The sequence below is a fragment of the Triturus cristatus genome, chromosome 5_1 (assembly GCF_964204655.1).
Source record: "Triturus cristatus chromosome 5_1, aTriCri1.1, whole genome shotgun sequence".
In the NCBI taxonomy this organism is placed as follows: domain Eukaryota; kingdom Metazoa; phylum Chordata; class Amphibia; order Caudata; family Salamandridae; genus Triturus; species Triturus cristatus.
The window spans coordinates 274,654,633-274,676,995 of record NC_140587.1 but is presented as its reverse complement, the minus strand read 5'-3'; the positions used below and the strand labels follow the sequence as shown (position 1 = coordinate 274,676,995).

The following is a 22,363-nucleotide window of genomic DNA, read 5'->3' as shown; positions in this document are numbered from 1 at the left end:
AGGATCCGGCATTAACCGGTACTAAAGGGTGCATGTAGTTATTACCCATCTCAGTGAGAAAAGTTGTAATCACCAAACTTTGGTGCTGAGGTACTGGCCGGAAGCAGAGATTCCAGTGCCGCAATTTGCCTGAACCAAACTCCGGCACTCTTGTAACGAGGGATTAGGTAACAGGAATCTATACAGGTTGATAATGGGAAAGAACCATGACTGTTTAAGTTGAACCAGGACAGTTTAGGTCAAACCTTGGATACATTCACTAGAGTGTATTGAGCAACCCATGGGGCACTCCAAGAGACACAATGGTGTAGGGGATCTTAATATTCACATAATGGGATTGACCAGAGAGCAAAGAGAAGAACACATTTATTTGCCTTCACCTACTATCATTGGGGTTGACAATCAAAAGCAGTGCACTATGATGGATGGTGTCAAAGATTGCTGAAAGATTCAGCAAACAGACAACTCACAACCATTACTCTGACATCACTCAGAGTGGCTGTTTTAGTATTGTGTAAGGGCAACAGTAATACCAACAAGCGCAGATCTTATAAATTATTGATTCTGCATTGTTGTAACTATACCAGACAGCTACAGAATCTTTCTGAGAAAGGGTTTGGTGGGAAAAGTGAAGTTCTCAAGAGTTTTCTTCAAAAGAGGCTAAGATGGAACCCATTTTCAATAAATATGGGGAGGCGCCTCAAGCAAGTCCATAGTTAGACATATGAAAACTTTCAGTGAACTGTGGTATAATAACAGATTTTGAACATAAGTAATAGATACCCTGAAGCAGTATTAGTACACCTGTTCAAACACATGCAAACATCATGAAGAAAAAAAGGGCAAGCCGTAGGGGAAAGTATAAAAGTAGACAATATTATTACAAACTTTTAATATTTTATCATTGAAAAAAGACTAAATGCTTAAGGCTATGTCACGTGAAGGAGTGGAAGGAAAAAAATAAAATGATTACCAGCAGACTACATATGAGAATTTAAAAAGAGGACGTTAAGTGGACAACGTTTCTGTGATGGTTCTAGCTAGTCAGAAAACCAAATGTTTATTTTTTATCATTTTATAAAGCTTACTTTTGCTGGTTGTGCAAACAGGAAAAAATATGATTTGTCTAGTCAGTGGCATTTGGACTTGGCTGGGTTAGCAACAAAAAGGACATGAATTATTAAATCAAGTGAACTTCCTGTAAAGGGAGCAGGAGGTGCATTAATAGATTGAGCCAGGTGACGACTGATATATTTCCACAAAGTGTAAACTCTCCAAGGAAAATGCTCTGACTAGTTTTAGTATGAAATTGGAGGATCAAGGAATAATTTATAAGAGGGTTTATGAGCGGGGAAAATAGGAGTAACGTGAAGAAAATAAAAGAAGTGAAAGAAAGTTGAAAAGAGTAGCAAGGGCATATGAAATGCATGGCCAAATTGTCCTTTTAGGAGAAAAATATTCATGCATGTAAAAGCATTTAATAATAAATAGTTATGGCATTAAAAAGGATTCTGAAATATCTGCAGAGAAAGGAGAGGGCTGTACTAGTTGCTCGATAAACTCACTGCACTAAATAAAATATCTTTGATCACATAATAAACCTCTAACAACAATAAACCTTTGTTATGACAGTTTATGGAAACCTCCCGTTTAACAGTTCAATTTTCACAGATCCAAATAAAAACAAAGAATGCTCCAAATAGAGCCAAAAAATCAAATGCAGAATTGGCACCTGTAGATGAATCATTTGTCTTGAAGCCTTGCACAAACTATATCCTTCAGAAAAAGGTGAGCCTCCTTTGGGGTAGAAGGGCTTTCAAAAATATTTTAGGAAAAAGGCTAGAGGAAGGAGTATGTTACTTACCCTGTAAACATCTATTCGTAGCATGTAGTGCTGAAGATTCACATGCTATGCATACTTCTGCCATCTAGTGTTGGGCCCGGACTCTGCAAGTTGTTTTTCCTCAAGGAAGTTTTATGATTGGTGCTGTGTGTCGTTTCTCCTCCCCTAAAGTATTGCGCATGTGCAACAGCCCCTTTGTTAGATAATGTTTTTTTTACCCTTTCCATATACTGAGTGAGGATATAGTCAGCTAAGTTAGCTTTAGCTGTTGCATATGCTGTATTTGTGTGTATTCTTCTTACCATCTAATACAGGGGTCTCCAACCGGTCGCTCGCAGAGACCCTGTGAGTAGCTCATGCCGCTTTCTGCTCAATTTAGTTTGGGTTCTTTAGGCTGTTTTCAGGCTCCATTGCCCGCCCTCATCCAAACCAGCTGCTCAGATTGGCTTTGAGCTTAGCTGGGGCAGGGCAGGCCGAAGAGGATGACGTTCCTCTCCTTTCTACGTGCAGATGAGTGTCTCGTGACCATCAATGCGCCCCCTGCCTTTCCCTCACTAGCACCGCACTGCATTGTGTCACACGTGCGAAGGGTGCTAAGGAGGAAATCATTGATCACTAAAGTGGTGGATAGCTTATTCTGTACAGATATAAAGAATATGTAGAGGTGGAACTGTGTTTTTCTCTCTTTTGTACAGTAGGGTTACCTCACAGTGGACCGCAACAAAATTGTGTGTACGGACATTGGTTGTTACAAAGAATTGGGACCTAGGAAATGTCATAGATTTTATATACATGTTTTGTATACATGTTGTATGTTTACGTAAATTGTTTTGTTGAATATGTGTAAAGAAAATGAAAAGTCCCAACCAGAAATGATATAAGAAATTAAATGGTTGCGACAGAGAATGATTTGTGAATGTGATTTAGTATAGATTAATTCTAACCCTAATTCATTGGGATACAAACCCCATACACTGGCGTAATTAAAAGGTACTCCTCCGCAATAATGTTATAGTATTGGTTCCTCCACTTCATTTTCTTCTTTTGGAAATGTTTTTTAGCTCAGAAAGTGGAGGGTTATTTGGGCAAACCCCTAGTTCGTAGATAGTGCGGAGCTGCAGGAGGCGTGGCAGAGCAGATGGTCTGCTGGTCGCACAAGCAGTATAGGACTGCCGGGACCCGCGCCTTCTGCCGTTTTCAGCAGTACAGCCTGCCAGCTAATATTTTCATAGTGACCAGAGCAGCAGGTAAGCCATGGGAGCACGCCCGGCCTGGGGCCTGGAAAGACGACACTAAAGACCAGGCCTGCTAAAGACCCTGCATACTGTCATGTGCAAGCCTCCAGCATGCAGGGTCCTGTCATCAATGTCCAGGGACAGAGTCTTCTCGCCATGAAGCGGTTGATCATGGGAGTCTGATAATAGGAGAGGCCTCTCAGCGGTATTATCACGGATAGTTAATGTCAGTCAAGTGGATGCCAATTTAAGAAAATAACTTGTAGAGTTAGGAATGAGAACCCTTTTTACAGCGTTTATGTCAATCAGACACTACCCAGTGCTGCCCCCACCCCCTCTCAAGCTGCTGAACTGGTCCCTTGTGGGTAGGCATCTCTTGGAGGTAAGGGTCAGGTAAGATGGCCTGCCTTGGCAGTATCATTCATCTCCCTGCCACTGCTGTCAGCCCCCGGAGATCAGGCTGGTGCTAGTCAAGCTCGAGGAGGGCACGCGGGGTGTACTGCTCCAAACCACTGAACCCTTTTCTGGTTCTCAATCCGTGACACAAATGCTGAATCCAGGGCGTCAAGTGTGCTGAGGCTGGGGCCACTAATCTACACCTTCCTCTGATGACCTGGAAGCAGGACCAGCACTCTCCAGAGCCATTCAGGGGACATTTCTCCACCCCAACACCGGTCCTTTGGTGTCTACAAAAAGTGTGCCTGCAAGCTTACTCAGTGGTTATGCAAGGAGTTTATCAGCACAGACCTGGAGGAACTCAGGAGGTACCGGCACTTGTTGAAAGAATGTGTGTCACTCCAGCTGGGGGAGGCTTCACTGTGGTCAGGCGAACTTAGCCTTTAATCTTCCTGAAGTCGATAACATGGGTAACGCAAACTTGTGACATATTTAAAGCGCTATGAAGCCACTGACTGTTTGTATGGAAGACGTTCCTAAACACCATTCTTGATCGTGTCTTAGTGAAGGACATCTTTAAAAAATTTCCTTTTCTAGACTAGAGCTTCTGGCCTGTCGGTAGGTGGTTTGAGGGAGAGGGTGAATCTTCTACAGCAGGCATATTTGGTTGTTCTGATTTAAGAATTTGAGTGTTATGCACTTACATTTTGAAATGGAGCCGGCAGTTTTCCAACACTTGCGTCTTTGAAAGCATGGGCACATTTAGGTTCTGCTCTCAGTTTACTTCAGAGATGGGTCGGTGACTGCAAGTTTCAGAGAGCTGCCTTGGGAGTCAGGGTGAGGCCTGGCCCATTCATCGTTGCAGGGCCGGCTCGAGTTGCACGTACTGTAGGTTTCAGTTACAGGGTAAAAAGCCTCGGGTTTAGTCTTACAGTAATAGTAATAAATTGGTGTAAGTGACAAGGCCTTCCCAATGACGTGTGCAGCTCACACCCCGTGCTCCGGCGATAATGCCAAAGTCCCTACAGTGCCCCCTGCTACTGCCCATGTAGCACCAACTTTGCTTCTCTTTTGTCCAGCCCCGGTTCCTTGATAGTACCAACCTTTACCTCTCCATAAAATACCCACCCTGCAACTGCCACAGTTTGTTCCTCTTCTATAGCGCCCACCTTGCAACTGCCACACAAAGTCCTTACCTATCTAGTGCCAACATCGCTGCTACCAGAGCTAGTCTTTGCATCTATCACCAAACTCCCCCTACCTGTAGGGAGCCCTCATCCTACCACAATGTATCTTTCTCTTTCTGCACCCTTTCTACTTCCACAATGTGCCCCTCGCACAAAGCCTCGGCCTTCCTAGCACAAGTAATAACCTTTCCAGCGAATTACTACACTTTACTGAGCCTTTATGTTCGAGCAGGCCTGTGTATGAGAAGGTGAACATAAACAACAAAGCATGCTTAATTAGGCTTAACTCCCCATATTCCAAAATGCTTACAGTGGAGCAAATACTTCCTTGCTCCTAAATGATTATATATTACATTCAGAACAAACCTTTTACAGAGCATGGAATAGGCTGGGTATGAAAGCAACTTGCCAACAGGCTCAGAACATACGCTAAGTGAGATGATTCACTGGTGAAATTAGGTCAGGATGAGAGATGGAATGGTAGTTTGTGATGAAGTCGTGAAGCTCATTATCATTCACTAATTTTATAAGCAACTACATGAAGGGGACAGATATACTAGCAGAGGTGCACTATTACTTGCAATGGGTCACACTTTCATTATTAAATCCTGAGCAGCGACACAAGGTGGAATGCCCAATTAAGGTTGATGAAAAACTCACGGCAATTAAGAGGATGAGCTCCAAAAGGGCACTAGAACCAGATATACCGCTAGATTTTACAAGACCAATGGAGATCTTCTTGTATCTGTCATGGGCAATCTCTCTCTCATAAACTTAATTCGCAAATGTGGCCCACTTTTGTTAGCGATTGGATTTGCTAATGGGGCTACTTCTAATTTGGTGCCGGGGCCTCCTTTCTTTCCCATTCCGACAAGCAGTGGCCTCCTCTTTCACGGCTCGTGCTTAAGTTTGTTGTATCACTGTTGTGGCTTGTGCTTTAGTTTGTTGTCTCACTGCTGTGTCAGGAGCCAAGGCTCACACATGCAGCCCAGTACCCATCATCTTCCAGTATAGCTGCAATAGTCTTCCTCCCTATGGGATCGATAAACGGAATGTGTAATCATGGGAGTCCACCTTCAGCGAGGGTGTTGGCATGCCAGATCGTCTTGAACAGCAGAGTGATGATCTTCAGGCTGGGCCCTGGGGAATGTATTTTTCAGGGGAACAGTGTCTTTTTTTTTGTGGAGTTTTATATAGCTCAAATTAGACCCAAAGGTATCAGAGCGCTTTACATGAGCACCAGTTACATTACAAACAGACACATTAATTTTTGTTAGGCACTGGGAGATTAAGTGATTTGCCCAGAATCACAGAACGTTGAGCATCCCTGCCGAGACTCGAACCTGGTTCCCCACCTCAGAGTTCGACCGCCCTAGCCTTTAGGCCACATTCTCTCCCCATCTTTAAAATGGCTACACTTGATATCTTGCATTGTCTGGTTCAGGTTATTAGTAGGTGTGTGCAAAATACACAATTTCCATTCATGCAATTAGGTGACATTTTGGAAAAACGAGGTCAAATCACGCAAAATGCAAATATGCCATTTAGCGCTATGGTACTTTATTCTTGGGGGCATATTTAGAAAACTTTCACACAGCGCAGCAAGCCACCTTGCTGCGCTAAGGTAAAGGGCAGGAATGCGCCGTATCTTTAAATAATATGATGCATTCCTATCCTTTCCCCGCACTGGCACACAAACTGCTGCCTTGTGCCAACACAGGCACCCCTGTGCCGTGGTGCAAAGGTGCCTGCATTGCAGACAGAATTGTTTATGCAGTGGAAGGGGCACCTTCTTGCACAAAAAAATCCTCTGAGGCATTTTCCTCTTTCTATGTGTGCTGCAGAATGCAGCACACTAAAAAGGGAAAAAAGAGGAGCAATAAAGGTATTTCTTCGTGTTACAACTCACCTGGGGTGGCGTAACATTTTGACGCATTCCCTGGCCCTCCACTAATAGTGACTCTGAGAATGTGCCAAAATCTATGGGTGGATGCGTGGTACAACCCATGCTTCACTCATGGAACGCCTCCCGGGGGGCAGAGTAACGCAACACATCGATTTGCGCTGCCTTGCCTCCATATCTATGAGGCCATTCAAGGCCAAGCAGGGTGGCTATGCATGGCCTCATAGATGTTGTAGAGTGCACACTCATCGTATGCATTTCAAGGTGCTGTCATGTGTGATAATGAAGAAAGGGAAAGCATTGTGTTGCAGCATTATTAGCGCATGCTAACCCAATGTGTGGCCCTGAAGCACTTACCTACATGGGCAGCAAGCTGTGCCATGTAGGCTGTGTGGTTGAAAATGTTTTCCTTGGTTTGTGATCTTTTGTGGAAAGTTTTTCCAAGGCTTGTCTGATGAGCACCAACATGTGCTTACCTTATTTATTATTTGATAACATAATATATGTTATCATGTTATGGGACATGCCGTATAGCAGTGTGGTGAATGATGAGATGTGAGACAGATATGCAGTTACAACTTATTATCTTTCACACGGCTGACTGCTTTGAACAGCTCTATAGGCCCCATTGGTATTCCTTGTGATTGTAGTAGTCTACCAGCAGCCTTATCTGGTTACTACCGAGGTCAGGATCCCACAGTTTGCTGAAGAGAGGAGCCGTGATTGGTCCCAGGTTTTCTGCTTTCATGTTGTAAAGTTCACCTGCTGGGTTTTTCCTTCTCCCTAGATGGCATGGCCACTTTTAGTGCTTCATTGGGTGACTTGTGACCTGTAGCCTATAGAAAATTAGACATGAGCAGAGCACCGGGGCAGTTTAGAGCAGCAGTGCTCAACAACCTGGCTCTTCACAACAGGGCCAGTAAAAGAACTGTTCATTTTACTGAGTCATTTTCACTCCTAAGTATATTGGGATAATCAGATAACATTATTCCCTGCCTCCGTCAGTTGTGTGCAATACATGGATGGAGTATGCATATGGAATAGGTTGCACCTCACCCAATGAAGTAATGTTTGGTGTAAAACTCAGTTAGGACATCCAGGACATCTTGTATATTGCAATTGTTGCTTTCAAGTGACATATAAAAAAGAGCATGTACTTTCTTGAATGAATTTTGGAAATTTTTGCTCATCTTGCCTAAGTATGAACATCTTCTTGACTCAAAGCACAAGTTACTACTTGTGTAACGATATATTTGTAACAGACATTAGTTAGTGATAGATTCCTTACCTTAGAATATCCCTAGGCGTCAGACTGGATCCGGAAAGATTTCACTACCAGTACCCCTGCACGTCAGTAGGTGGCGTAGTGCGGCTCCGCGTCCGTCGCTGGCGTCGTATGCTCTGAGATGACGTCACGGAGACTACTTAGGCGCCACCCATGCGCACTGACGTCAGTTTTGTACACGACTTTCCGAGCCAGGAACGCAGCCATGCAAGAAACTGACCACTGGTGCCAATACACTAGGGCCCTGAAAGGGATGACCTTAACCCTAGAATCAGTACGCAGAACGGGGAGGATGGGTGGGGCGGTAAGGAATCTATCACTAACTAATGTCTCTTACAGATATATTGTTACACAAGTAGTAACTTGTGCATCTGAAAGAGACACGTTAGTGATAGATTCCTTACCTTAGAATAGATACCCCAGCAATACCAACCCTGGTGGTGGGTCTGCGAATAGATTACACCAGAAAGTCACGGAGAACAGAACGGCCAAAGAAGCCGTCTCTTCGGACTGGACTGTGAAGGCAGTAATGCTTGGTAAACGTGTGCAGCGAGGCCCACCTAGCTGCCAGACAAATATCCTGCAAGGGAACGCCGCGTCCCAAGGCAATAGTGGCTGCCGTGGCCCTGGTAGAATGGGCACGCAGCCCCACAGGAGGCTCCTTCTTGGCCAACGAATAACATGCTTTGATGCACAGAACGTCCCAACAAGAGATGGTTCATCCACCCGGAACTGCTGTGTGCGCTTCAGATAGAACAAGAGCGCATGTCTTGGGTCCAGAAGGTGGAGCGTCTCTTCCTCTTTCGAAGGATGCGGAAAGAAGGTGGGCAAAGTGATGGTCTGCCCGAAGTGGAAGGACGTGACAACCTTTGGAAAAAAAGAAGGACGGGTCCTTAAAACCACCTTGTCCGGATGAACAGAAAGGAAAGGAGGTTTGGAAGAAAGAGCCTGAAGCTTACTCACTCTTCTGACAGAGGTGATAGCAACCAGGAAAGTCGTCTTGAGAGTAAGAAGACGTAAAGGACAGGTATGAAGGGGCTCAAAAGGAGCGCACATCAGATAGGTCAAGACAAGATTTAAGTCCCATTGAGGCATTATGAAAGGCACGGGAGGAAACGTGTGCGTAATGCCTTTCAAAAAATGGGTAACAACCGGGGACTTAAAGAGAGAAGGCTGATCTGGAAGCCTTAGAAAGGCGGAGATGGCCGAAAGATTACCTTTGATAGTGCCCAGAGCAGAGCCCTGCTGGGCCAAGGATAGTAGGAACAGAAGGACTTCAGAAAGAGGGGCAGAAAAGGGGATCCACAGACTTTGCTGTGCACCATGCCACAAACTTGTTCCACCGGCAGGCGTATACCGTCTTAGTGGAGGGCTGCCTGGCCACCAGACTGCATCACAGATTTCGGGAGGAAGATCGAAAGCTGTTAACTGTCGCCGCTCAATCTCCACACATGCAGGCGGAAGCTGGACAGGCTCGGGTGGAGGACCATCCCCTGCTGCTGCGACAGATGATCCTCCCGAAGAGGCAGATGGATCGGGGGATCGATCACCATGCTGAGTAGCTCGGGATACCAGTATCTTCGTGCCCAATCAGGAGCCACAAAAATGACTTGGGCCCGGTCGCGCTTGATCTTCTTCAGCACTCTGGGCAGAAGTGGTATAGGCGGAAAGGCATATAGAAGACCGCAACCCCAATCGCGATGAAAAGCGTCACCTAGCAAGTGCCGCCTTGGAAATTCCAAAGTGCAGAATTGCTGACATTGTGCGTTGTCTTCGGTGGCGAATAGATCCAACCAAGGCTGTCCCCACTGTCGAAAGAGACCTTGCACCACCTCCGAGTGAAGACGCCATTCGTGATCCATCATGCACAGACGGCTGAGTTAGTCTGCCCCGGCGTTCAGAGAAACTGCCAGGTGTCGAACCACCAGGGATATGCCCTGATGTTCCTGCCATGTTCAGAGGCGGAGGGACTACTGACATAGGATCTACGACCCCACCCACCCTGTTTGTTGCAGTACGACATGGCGATGGTGTTGTCTGTGAACACCTGCACTACTCTTCCGCGGACAGAGGGAAGGAATGCTTTCAGGGCAAGACGAATCGCCTGGAGCTCCAGAAGGTTGATGTGGAACCTGGACTCCGCCGGAGACCAAAGGCCTCTGATTTCCATCTCCCCCATGTGGCCGCCCCATCCCAGAAGGGATGCGTCCGTCACCACTGTGTGGTCTAGTTGGGGAAGGGAGAGGGATCTGCTGTTGACCCAATACTGGATTGTGAGCCACCACTGCAATTGACGTGCAGTGTCCTCCGAGATCTGGACGCAATCGGACAGGTTGCCCTGATGCTGCGCACACTGGAACTTCAGGTCCCACTACAGAGCCCGCATATGCCATCTGGCATGTTGCACATGCAGGAGGCCATCAGGCCCAGGAGCTGGAGGGTCATCCTGACTGAATCCGGAGGGTCATCCTGACTGAATCCCGGGATAGAGGCTGAAAGATCGGAATCATAGCCTGAATATCCCAGACTCGTAGTTCGGGAGGTTAGACCCAAAACCGCGTCGGGTCCAGAACCGCTCCGATGAAGAGGAGCTTCTGTGAGATAATCAGGTGCGACTTCAGCACATTGATGGAGAATGCAGGAGGTTGGCCGTAGTCTGCAGGTCGGAGAACACTGCCTGGGGTGAGCCCGCCTTCAACAGCCAGTCGTCGAGAAAGGGGAAGACTGAAACCCCTGATCTGCGCAGATGAGCTGCGACCACCACCATCACTTTCGTGGACACCCGAGGGGCGCTGGTAAGGCCAAAGGGGAGCACGGTAAACTGAAAATGCTCGTTGCCTACGGTGAACCGCAGGTAATGCCGGTGGGCTGGCAGGACAGGGATGTAAAAATAAGCGTCCCTCAAGTCCAACACTACCATCCAGTCTTCCGGATCGAGGGCAGACAGGACCTGAGCAAGCGTCAACATCTTGAATTTCTCCTTCCGGAGGAACCAGTTGACGTCCCTGAGATCCAAGATAGGACGCAGACCCTTGACCTTCTTGGGGACCAAAAAGTAGTGGGAGTATCAACCACAACATACTTCTGGGACAGGAACGTGCTCGATGGCTCCCTTGACCAGGAGAGCCGTAACCTCCTGCTGGAGAAGAGCCAGAGGATCCTCCGACATGCCTTGGTACCTCGGTGGCATGGCTGGAGGGGTAGTCTCGAAGGGGAGGGAGTAGCCCCTTCTGACTATTTGCAAAACCCACCTGTCTGACGTGATGGTGCGCCAGTGGGGGAGGTGATGGCGAATCCTGCCGCCCACTGGCGTTTGATGGGCTTGAAAAGTCGGACTAGGAGGGTTTGGGGGCTGCTGCAAGGGGAAGTTGGTGGACTGGCCTGCCCGCTGGGCCCCGGAATCACGACGGTTGTTCCCACGTCCCTGACCGCGCTAAGGTTGGGTAACATGCTGTGGCCTGTGGCTCTGGGCGCGACGTAGTGGGGCACCCCATGGGGCACCCCATCCATAGCCAGGAAAGGGGCGAAAAGCAGACTGCGCAGGGCGGGTGGCGAGGCCAAAGGACTTGGCCGTGGCCCGTGAGTCCTTAAAACGCTCTAGAGCGTTGTCTGCTTTGTCGCCAAAAACAACCATGCCAAGTGCCACGCATCAGGCGTGACACAAACGCATTTTGGTGTGGTGGTCCTCATCACAGCACTAAAATGCATTAGTCACGCATTTACAGCTCCTCCAATTGATGAACATGCGAGGAGGCGCTAGAGTGATTAACAACAAAAGCACTTTGGGTGCATGTCCTGCAGCTGCCGGTAGCTCTCCAATTTACTTAGCTATGTTCGGACTTCCCACTGCTGTAGGCACCGTTTCTCTAGAGGCACGCTGGAATTAAAAAGACACAAGTCATGCTGATATGATCGCCGATATTTAATCTCAAAGGAAGGCACCGCCGGATCCACGTGGGCTCGCCCCAGCTAGTGCTTGCCTTCTTTTCTTTTGTCACCAACACTGGATGGCTCAAGCCGCCGGTCTAGCCAGGATTCAATCTTTACTCCTCACCCTGCAGAGGACTCATGCTGGTTAAAGTGGAGCTGTGTGCACGGGCTGCAGCACAACAGGGTCTGCCTGCCCATGATGCAGACAGCGGCCACCTCCAATCACATGTATGCTAACTCAGGACCCGCCCCCCCCTGCAGCTGCACTTACCCCATGCATTGTGGGTTTACCTGTTTTTTCAGGGTGGCACGGGCAGGCCGAGCCATGTGCATACCCGACAGTAAGGGCAGGTCGTCAGGTGCCTTGCACCTAGTACAGAGGCACCAGACTTGTGTTCCGGGCACAACAGGTGAGAGCTCACATAAAGCATTTCATTGCTGAAATACTGATCAAAATTGTTGAGAAAACATGGTCTGCAAGTCGGCAACCTTTTTAAAACTATTTTACTGTTATTAAATTGTTTATCGTTCGTAACTGCGTCGCAGCTCTCTGATTTTGGAGTCAGTGGCCGGCCTTCACTATTAGCAGGACTCAGCTCAGCTGGGAGGATTGGCGGCAAAACATTTTCTAGGTAAAATATTTTTTTTTACAATAGCGCGAACTCGACCTGCAGGTATTGGAACGCTTTACATGAGCACCAATTACATTATACTGGCACACGTTCACATTTTTTCCCCCCCGACATTAAATTACAAAGCAACCTTGGCGACAAACTCATTGCCAGGCTGCAAAACTACCCGAACATAAGACAGTTAAGATGCACACCTAGCAAAGATTTTAATTCACTACTAAAATGTAGCTCAAGTATAACCAACCCCTTAAAGGAACAATCCCGTTCCGACCGAGCGCACCGTTTTTTTTTTACACACAATGCTCATGGGATCCGGCGACCGACCTACCAGTCCTGAAAGACCTTATAATCAAAGATACGTACCAGCATCTAATGTTCCAGGGCCTTGACCTGTGATTAGCGATGACAGCTAGCACAGCAGGCACGATTGGCTTTAGGGACAGTTCAGCCCCCAAAACCCATATTCCGGGCAGGACTGAGGGATGTCTGGCTGTCAGTGACTGCTACCTTTAGCAAAGAAAAATAAGCCTAACTGCCATTTGAAACAGTTTAAAGCCTCAATAGTATACAGAGTCGTTCTGTATTCTTATTTTTTTTATTTTTTTAAATGCTGAGGTGGCGTGTTTTAAAACTAATTTCTGACAATTTTAGAAAATGGAACACTGTTGATGTACCGCTGAGAGGTTTCTCTAGCATACCATAGTCACTGAAGAATAAGAACCTGATACTTTCTCTCCAAAAGTGATCCGGTAGGAGTCATGACAGTCATCACAAGGTGTCCAGGCTCTTTCTAGAAATTACTACAGTAAGCTCACTTTAGAAATGCGGAATCAGTTAGTGACCCTCCATTTCAGGGGGTTTATAACTGTTCCTTGTCCTTCTGTGGGGCTTCTTACTGCTCAGAAGGCAGTCATTTCTGATATTTATCTCTTTAAATTGACTTTATTCCTTGGTTTCGCGTGGAAGAAAGTGTCGCTCGCAGTGTCAGACATTTACACTACAATGTCACACACATGTACACTTAATTATTGGAAATGTCACACATAAGCAATATGAAACCATGGCAGCTATGCAAAAAGGCGACGGCCATCAAAGGGCATGTCCATCATGCTGTTCTGGACATCCCCTGAACAAACAGTCAACCTCATCCAGGTGTAGCGACGAAGAGCTACTGACGTTGAAATGGTTCTGCCCAGAGAGTCGGCGATGTCCAGCCCACAATGTATCGTAAACTTCGCTGCATCCCTTCTGGAGGCAACAGCCTGGGAGAGCACTGCCCGGGCCTCCTCCTGACACTGAGGCAGCACCTGCACCACCGTATCTCACACCGAGTGGGAAGAACGGCTCAAGAGACATGTGGTGTTTACTGACCGCAGTCCTAAGCTGGCGGAAGAGAAAGTTTTCTTTCCAAGGTGGTCCTGCTTCTTGGATTCCCTTTCCGGTGGAGCGGTAGGGAAGGCGCTTTTGGAAGTGGAGGCTAGGACCACCAAGCTCTCCGGGGTGGGGTGTTGGGAAAGGAAAGTGGGGTCGCCTGGAGCCGGGCGGTGGCGTCGGGCAAACATCCTGTCCACGGGAGTTCCCGTGTTGGGCCTGAACCACGTGCCCAAAAGGACGTCGGTGAGGGCCTCATTATATGGTAGCAAGGGCTCCGAAGAGCTCACAGCTGGTTGAAGCACCTCTGCCAGGAGGTTAGTCCTGATTGCCACAGTAGGAAGCTCGAGGTTGAAAGCCTCGTCCGCCATACGCAACACCACTACGTACGACGCTCCCTCCTCCGTAGCCACGGTAGGAGGAGACAACATGCCAAGGTCAGTGGAGGTGTCCAAACCACTGGCATCCCCCAGTTCAAACAACTGGCATCCCCCAGTTCCTTTCTCCAGGTCTGTTCACTGTCCAACTGGTCAGTCAGAGGGTCACCTGACCCCTCCCAGTCCTCATCCTCATCCTCTGGGTGCCATTCTGGTTGAAAAGGAGCCCCAAGAGTGACCAGGGGCATAAAAACTCCTCTTGGCGCCGGCCTGGGGGCCAGCCGGCAGCGAACGCGGTAGTGGTGCCGGAGGAAGCGGCGCCGGTGGAGGCATAATTAGGTCAACCGGGGCAAATCCGGATCCAGGCCTGGATCCAAGGGGGGCATGCAGCGCCGGGGCAGGCCCAGGCCCCTCCACCAAGGCGCACCAGCAGGTTCGGACTGCGCAAAGATGGTGTGCATCGCCTTGCAGAACGTACGAAGCTGGGCGGGAGTCGCTTCTGTTCCTAGAAAGGGAGGGAAGCGCGGAGCCGCGGGAGGGGCACCACCTGCATCCCTCGTCGGGTCGGCTGACTGATGAGAAGTCGAACAGCGACGATGCTTCGTCGACTTCTTCCTATGCTTCGACTTACCCGACCCAGAGTGTGAAGGCTTCAAAGACTTGGACGAATGGTGGCGGCTCCTCGCAACCGGGACCTAGAACGGCACGGAGCCGACTGCCGGTGCTCAAGCAGCTCTCGGGATCGCTCCCGCAAAGCCTTCGGCGCCATCGACCGGCAGTCGGAGCACGATTCGAGGTCGTGGTCGCGCTGCAGACAAAAGAGAGACACGCAGTGCTGATGTGTCACCGACATCATCCGAGGACAGGAACTGAATGGTTTGAAGCCGGGCATCCCTCGAGCACCTTAGGAGTCGACGACTCGAAAAGAAGTCAACAAAATTCGATAAAAAGTCAGTCAAAAAGAGACTGGAGGTACCGCTCTTCCCGGATCTGCGCTGGGTGGCGTGGAAAAAGAAAGAACTGACGTTAGCGCGTGAGGGCAGCGTCTGAGTAGCTACAGTGACGTCATTTCGGCGACCACGACGCCAACAACGTACGCGGAGCCGACTGTCACCACCTTCCGATGCGCAGAGGTACTGCTGACGAAAAAGGTACTGCTGACGAAAAAGCTTTCCGGATCCAGTCTGACGCCTGGGGGTAATTCTGAGATAAGGAATCTATAACTAACGTGTTTCTTTCAGATAATATTCGTGACCTACCATAAACAGTGGATAGCATTGATGAGCAGGTGGGGATATGGAAATAGGCGTCCTGCAAGTCCAACGCTACCATTCAGTCTCCTGGGTCCAGGGCAGACAGGACCTGAGCCAATGTAAGCATCTTGAACTTTTCCTTTTTGAGTAAGTAGTTGAGGGCTCGTAGATCTAGGATAGGACAAAGGCCCTTGTCCTTTTTCAGGACCAGAAAGCAGCGGGCATAGCAATAAAAGCCTGCTTCTGACAGTGGAAACCTCTCTATGGCTTCCTTAGCCAAGAGGGTCATGACTTCCTCTTGAAGCAAAATGAGATGATCCTCCGTCAGCCAGTCGTAAGATGGAGGCATGGAGGGGTAGTCTTGAAGGGGAGGGAGTAGCCCCTTCGGGCTATCTGGAGGTCACACCTGTCCAATGTGACATCGAGCCAGCGTTGGAGGTGATAGCGGATCCTGTCACCAACTGGCTGCCCATTATCTTGAAGGGCAAGACTAGGAGGGTTTGGAGGCTGAGGCTGCAGGGGGTGGTGGGCTGACCCAACCTCTGGCCGCCTGACTATGGGGTAAGAACAAACCTTGCCCTCGGCCACGGTGTGGTTTCTGAATGTTCTCAAGCTCAACGGTGATAAGACAGATGTCCTGGGTAAGAACCCCTCTCTTTGGGGTCCCCAGGATTGGCTGGTATCCTTAGGGGCTTTTTCCAATCCATCATCCAAAAACAAAAATCTGGGCTTTTTGCTAGATGATAATTTTTCTATGAAGCTTCAGGTAGTCAAAGTTACTTCCACCTGTTTTGCAGTGTTCAGGTGGGTGAGAAAGATTCATCTGGATTCTTCCCCTACCAGCTCAAAGGACTGATTCAAGCCTTCATTCTGTCTATGCTAGATTATAGCAATGTGTTTTATTTAGGTATTGGTAAGGTTTTGATTCCATAACTACAGCTTGCCCAGGATTCAGCCGCCATGTAACGACAAACCTTAGATCTCCCCTGGACCAAGGAATGTACTGTCACTTTCCCAGGGAGAGAATATCAGTTCCAAACTTATGGAATATAACATATACACAGCACTTCCTAAGGTGGGCAAACTTTCAACACTCCCCAAAAGGCAAGGCAAGAAAACAATATATACACAGACTTTGCACATCACTTGGCAGGATTAGATTAGACCAACTTCCTATAACACAATTACCTGCTAGAAGGGAATTCACCCATCCTTCTACAACAGAATACTTGGCCAAGAAGAGTCCACACCTCCTGCTACAAGGAAAAGACGAATTGGTATATCTGGGATGTATTTATTAGTAAATAGCACCACACAGTAAGCCAAATGCACCTAACATAGCAGACTCTAACATATCAATAATATGATTGAACATACAATCAAGGCAAATATATATATGAGAAATATATATGTATGGATATAAGAATCAGAAATAAGAAGGAAAGGAAAGAATTCAGAAAAGAATCAAGAGACAGTTAGTAGCAGAGACACCTCACCTAATGCTCCATCCCTTCACCCCGCTTTGCTCAAGGGGAGTCCATTGCTTGAACCGGGTGAAGGTCAGAGGTGACACCAGCCTCTACTCTTCCGTGACAGCACGTCTGCTCCACGGATGAACTTCCACCAGGCCAGTGCAGACTCTCCTTTTTAATACACATTCAAACACAGCGAAGCTTCTAGCAAACTCCGCCCCCTAGTTCTCATGAGAGCCCGTACCAGCTTGCTTCAAGGTCACAGCAAAGGGTTGATCAGGCCCTCGCTATGGCTACGAGTCAAACCATGTACATTCCTCTGATAAGAACCAGTTCTCTCTAGTCAAAGAGAAATGCGAAAAACAGCAGGAAAGCAAAACATGCCCTCTTCTTCACAGAAAATGGCTTCAGAGTTAGTTAAGCCATGCACACAAAGGCCCAAAGCAAGATGGAATCAGAAAAGCAAGGATGACATTAAACCATGTCAAAGGAGCACCTATAATTCTCATCCACACAACTTACAAGCACCACTGTGCACACAGAAAAGTATGAAGCAAGGTAAAGTCAGAAGGCAGAATGACATTACACCACGTCAAAGCCAATAGGTCAAAGTCATAATTCACCTAACCCAAATAACATTATACACTTAATCCCTCAGTATATAACATTGAGCACATGTGTGCACCACAACCCACAAGACTGCACCTCAACATCCCACACCTTCTATTCTTGACAAGACTATTCCACTAAAAGGCAGAAGAAAAGCAGGTATATGCAAACCCATCCTACATTAAGGCTAAGGTAACATAACACCCTTAAGTCAGTACAGAATGGTGGTGGTTGAGGGTCATCATAGGGTGTCAGACCACAAAAGTGTCTCATTCACTACACGCCAGACTTTTATTTCAGCTACCAAAATACGCCTCATTTTCGCATTTTTTCCCATGAGCTCCACTGGCTTACGATCACAAAGTGCATCCAATTCAAAGTCTTGTGTTATATGCACAAAGCTAAAGTTGGTATGGCTCTGCGATATATCCAGGATATGGACACGATGCCTGGTTTTTCATCAGTAATATTGGTATTATCTGTGTTATTTACATGTGCTATAAGCGCGCACTCTCTGGGACGTAAATATAAATGTATTTACACCACCGGGCGTTTTATCGCTCTACTATGTCCTGAGCTGGTGTTATCACGCCCTTGATATTTTGCTGTTTTTTTATGGGGAGGTACACACCGCTTCAGTTGTTATTATTTTCTGCACAGAGGGCACAGCACTTTTTAGTTCACACGTGTTTTTATTGATTCTGTCACAGGTTCCTCTTGGAAAGCAAGGCGCTCTACCACACTTTCTCTGAGCAGTTACTCAGAAAGGGTTTCTTCCCTACACCCATGGATTAAAGGAGGTAGGGGTAATAACTTTGGGATCATTTCATAGTGAGTCCTGATTGAAGCCGGAGTATTATACTCTGCCGGCTGGAACATTTCGATTGTTTTGAAGAGTGGAGGAGTTGGTAACTCGTACCACCATCTACTGGTCCTGGTGTGACCATTTTTACTCTGGACAGGGTACCCAATATTAAAATTGTAATAGGGACTCCCTGTGGTCAGTTTTTATCACTGTCTCTGCACCTATTTTCACTTGTGATCCCATATTATTGTCACTTCTTTGTTGTATTGTCTTCCCCCTCCCTATTGCTCCACCTCCAGCGTTTGTCTGCGTGGAGGTGTGTTAGCAGCCCAATGATGAAGCATGACACAGTTTGCTGTGTGTGAGTGCAGTTTTAACACCCCTGTGTGATTTCCCCACTTTTTGGTTTACAGCAATCCGAGTACACAGTCCCTCTTGTATGGTGTGGTTACAGAGAAGAATCTTCCACCTGCTCTGGCTCTGTGGATGTGCGTGCCAGTGCGAGGTTGGAGGATCGGAGGTTTCTTTTGGGTACGTGGAAGTTGATTCTGTCGTTGAGGTATTTGGGTCCATTGTTGTGTAGGCATTTGTAGGTGTGAGTATTTTGAAGGCGATTCTTTTCTTCATTGGGAGCCAGTGGAGTCTTCGTAGGTGTTGGCTGATGTGTTTGTGCCGGGGGATGTCGAGGACGAGTCTGGCTGCGGTGTTCTGTATTGTCTGGAGTTTGCGGAGTAGAGACTTGTTAATGCCGGCGTAGAGGGTGCTTCCGTAGTCCAGTCTGCTGGTCATGAGTGCGTGGGTGACCATCTTCCTTGACTCTGGGGCGATCCATTTGAAGGTCTTGTGGAGGATGCGGAGGGTGTTGACGCAACTGGAGGTGACGGCGTTGACCTGTCAGTTCATGGTGAGTGCTGAACAGAGTACGATGCCGAGGTTTTTGGCGTGGTCTGAGGAGGTGGGTGGGCTCCCGAAGGCGGTCGGCCACCAGGTGTTGTCCCATGCTGAGGGGGTGGTTCCAAGGACGAGGACGTCTGTCTTTTCGGCGTTGAGCTTCAGGCAGCTGTTGGTCATCCAGACTTGACATCTTGCATTACTTTCTGGAAGTTGAGTTTGGCGGTGATGGGGTCTTTGGTGAGGAAGAGGATGAGCTGGGTGTTGTCAGCATAGGATACAATGTTGAGGCCGTCTTGTTGGACGATGGCTGCAAGGGGGGCCATGTAGATGTTTTAGAGAGTTGGGTTCAGTGATGACCCCTGCGGGACTCCGCCGGTGATTGTCGTGGGATCGGAGAGGAAGGGTGGCAGTCTGATCCTTTGGCTTCTTCTGGTAAGGAATGATCGGATCCAGTCCAGGGCTGTTCCTTGAATGCCAGCGTAGTGTAGTCTGGCGAATAGTGTGCGGTGGGAGACGGTGTCGAAGGCTGCTGATAGGTCGAGTAGGATGAGGGCTGCGGAGTGGCCTTGATCCAGGAGGGTGCGGATGTCGTATGTGGCGGCGAGTAGAGTGGTCTTTGTGCTGTGGTTGCCTCTGAATCCGGATTGGGACAGGTCGAGGATGGCGTTCTCTTCGATGAATCGTGTCAGTTCCCTGTTGACATTTTTCTCTGCAACTTTGGCTGCGAAGGGGAGGAGCGAGTCCATTTCCTTATTGTAAAGCGGGATTTTTTAAGGATTCTGTTGCCCCTTCCAATCTTCATCCAGTTCTAGCCCTGCAGAATAAGGCACAGGACACGACATGAAGCCCAAGGGCTCCATCTGCGACAGTATCTGCGTAGGTAGACTCCTAGCCGGCTCAGTCTCATCTGGAATGATGATGGGGAGACACTGCCGGTGGGCGCCGGCGACATCGAGGGTCTCTGCATTGGACGCGGTGCTGGGGAATGCCGGAGAGGTACGACTGGAGCCGGTCCGGATCCAGGAATGGATCCAAGAAGTGCTTGTGGCGCCGGAGGTTCAGAACCCACAGGGTCTCCTTCCACTGAACCTGCGGGCCTCGAAGGTGCACCGGCAGAGTCAGGCGGCCCAAATATAGCACCAAGGGAGTTATAGAATTCTTTTAACTGAGCAGGGGTCGTTCCCTGCCCCGGAAAGGGAGGGAAACACGGAGCTGACCCAGGTACCCACTCCGCAGAGCGGGGCCTCAAACGCCAAAACTAGTCTGTCTCGTCGAGTGCTACAACTTCTTGTACTATTTATGGTGCTTCTTACCTGACCCCGACGAATGAGTGAGAGGAAAAAGACTGTGACCCCCCCGGAGCGGAGCTCGGACCTTCCTTTCGACCGAGACCGGAAGCGAGATCTACGGGGAGATCTCCGAGGTGGCGGACACCGTGCCGCAAGCAGCTTTAGGGACAGAGTTTTTGGCGCCATGACCCATTAGTCGGAGCACGACTTCGGCTCGTGGTCGCGCTCCAGGCACCAAAGACATACCAGATGTGGGTCTGGGACAGACATGGCGCGGTGGCATGTGTCGCACAATTTGAACCCGAGGTCTTCTTGCTGGACATCCTACACACCAAAAGTTCAACAAAAAGTCGACAAAACGTTGTAAAAAAATTACAGGTGGTAGCTCTCGATGGATCTGCGCTGGCTGGTGCTGAAAGAAAAGAACTGTCAGCGTGGTAGTGCCTATATAGATGACACAGATGTCACGATGATGACGAACCCAACACCTAACGACGCCACGCGGAGTTGACAGATGCCACCTATCAGCACGCAGGGGTACTATATTAAAAAATCTTCCGGATCCAGCCTGACAGTTCACAGGTAAGGAATCTGCGGTTAGATGTCTCTATCGGGAGATGGTGGGGGGTGGTGGTGGTGGTGTGTGTGTGTGTGTGTGTGTGTGTATGTGTGTGTGTGTGTGTATGTGCGTGCCCGTCTGTAGGCAGCGTGGGAGTCGAATGCTGCAGAGCTCAGACGCAGTCCGTCCGAGCCCGATGGCAGAAAAAAACTTTCTAACAAAGAAACCATTGTACATGCGCAATACCTCAAGGGGGAGGAAAAATTACACACAGCACTGATAATAAAACTTCCTGGAGGAAAAACATTTTCCAGAGTCCGGGCCGAACATTAAATGGCAGGAGTATGCATAGCATGTGTATCTGCAGCCAACACATGCTACGACTATACATCTCTGAGCAAAGGCTTAGAAGACAAAATAATATTCCAGCACCATGAGTGTAATGATCAAATTAATTAAATGCAGGGCTCGTAGCTAAACCAGGTGGCAGAAAACGTACAACTAACATATTGGCTATTGAAGATGAGTCACGCTATGACTTGACTCCTTATGATCAATTATTAGTACTCAAGTAATCTAAAATAATGAAAATGATTAAAGACTGCCAGGCCCATATACTCAGCTCACATTTCAGCTTGCTGTATGATATACTGTAGACCCCATTTAGATTGTCTTTCTTTGCCCAGCATAAAGAATATGAGCAAAAATATTACTGAGTATATATTGAGATCTTCCAGATTTGAATGACCTACAGCATCTTACAGTTATGATCGTTATCATGACTTGAACCAAATGAACATAAATCTTTCTATGGTTAATCTCCCTCAGCAAAATCACATACATTGGTGAAGTTTTCTGCTGAGGATCATTGACACTATAGAACATAAAAATCAACTGACATGTCTCCTGATGCAAATTTTAATTTAAACGTGAAGCGACATACGTCATTATTGTATATTTTTAAGAGTGAACCATTAAACCAACCTTTTCCAGAGTTTCTGGGAGGAAGAGCAGGAGCATCTGCTGTTGGCGATGTGGGCGAATCACAGCTTGTAGATATAAAAATCTGGTTCGAAAAAGCTCCATAGGATAGTCTCTGTTTGTCTCTTAAAGTGCTAAATCCAGGTAGTGACAGTTTATCTTGGGGAGAAAGACTTGAAGAATGACAAAAACTCTGGGGTCTTGGTGAACGTTCTTTCTTTATTGGACTGGGCTAAAGGAAACAAAGAAGTAAACATATATTCTTTAAAAAGTAGTGATACTGGCCTTCTATTTTATTATTTGTATTTTAACTACAGTTTTTTCAAATAGCTGTTAAAGAAC

The 22,363-nt window shown here is 47.8% G+C and overlaps 1 protein-coding gene across 4 annotated transcripts in view; it reads right to left on the bottom strand.

The window, feature by feature from the left end:
- ASAP1 (ArfGAP with SH3 domain, ankyrin repeat and PH domain 1) overlaps nucleotides 1-22,363 on the bottom strand; it is a 1,875,051-nt gene that overhangs the window by 392,115 nt on the left and 1,460,573 nt on the right. For all 4 annotated transcript variants that reach the window (XM_085604920.1, XM_085604922.1, XM_085604921.1 and 1 more), the window contains one exon: nucleotides 22,025-22,253. In XM_085604920.1, coding sequence (XP_085461046.1) covers nucleotides 22,025-22,253 — 229 coding nt within the window. The remainder of the gene's footprint in view (nucleotides 1-22,024; nucleotides 22,254-22,363) is intronic.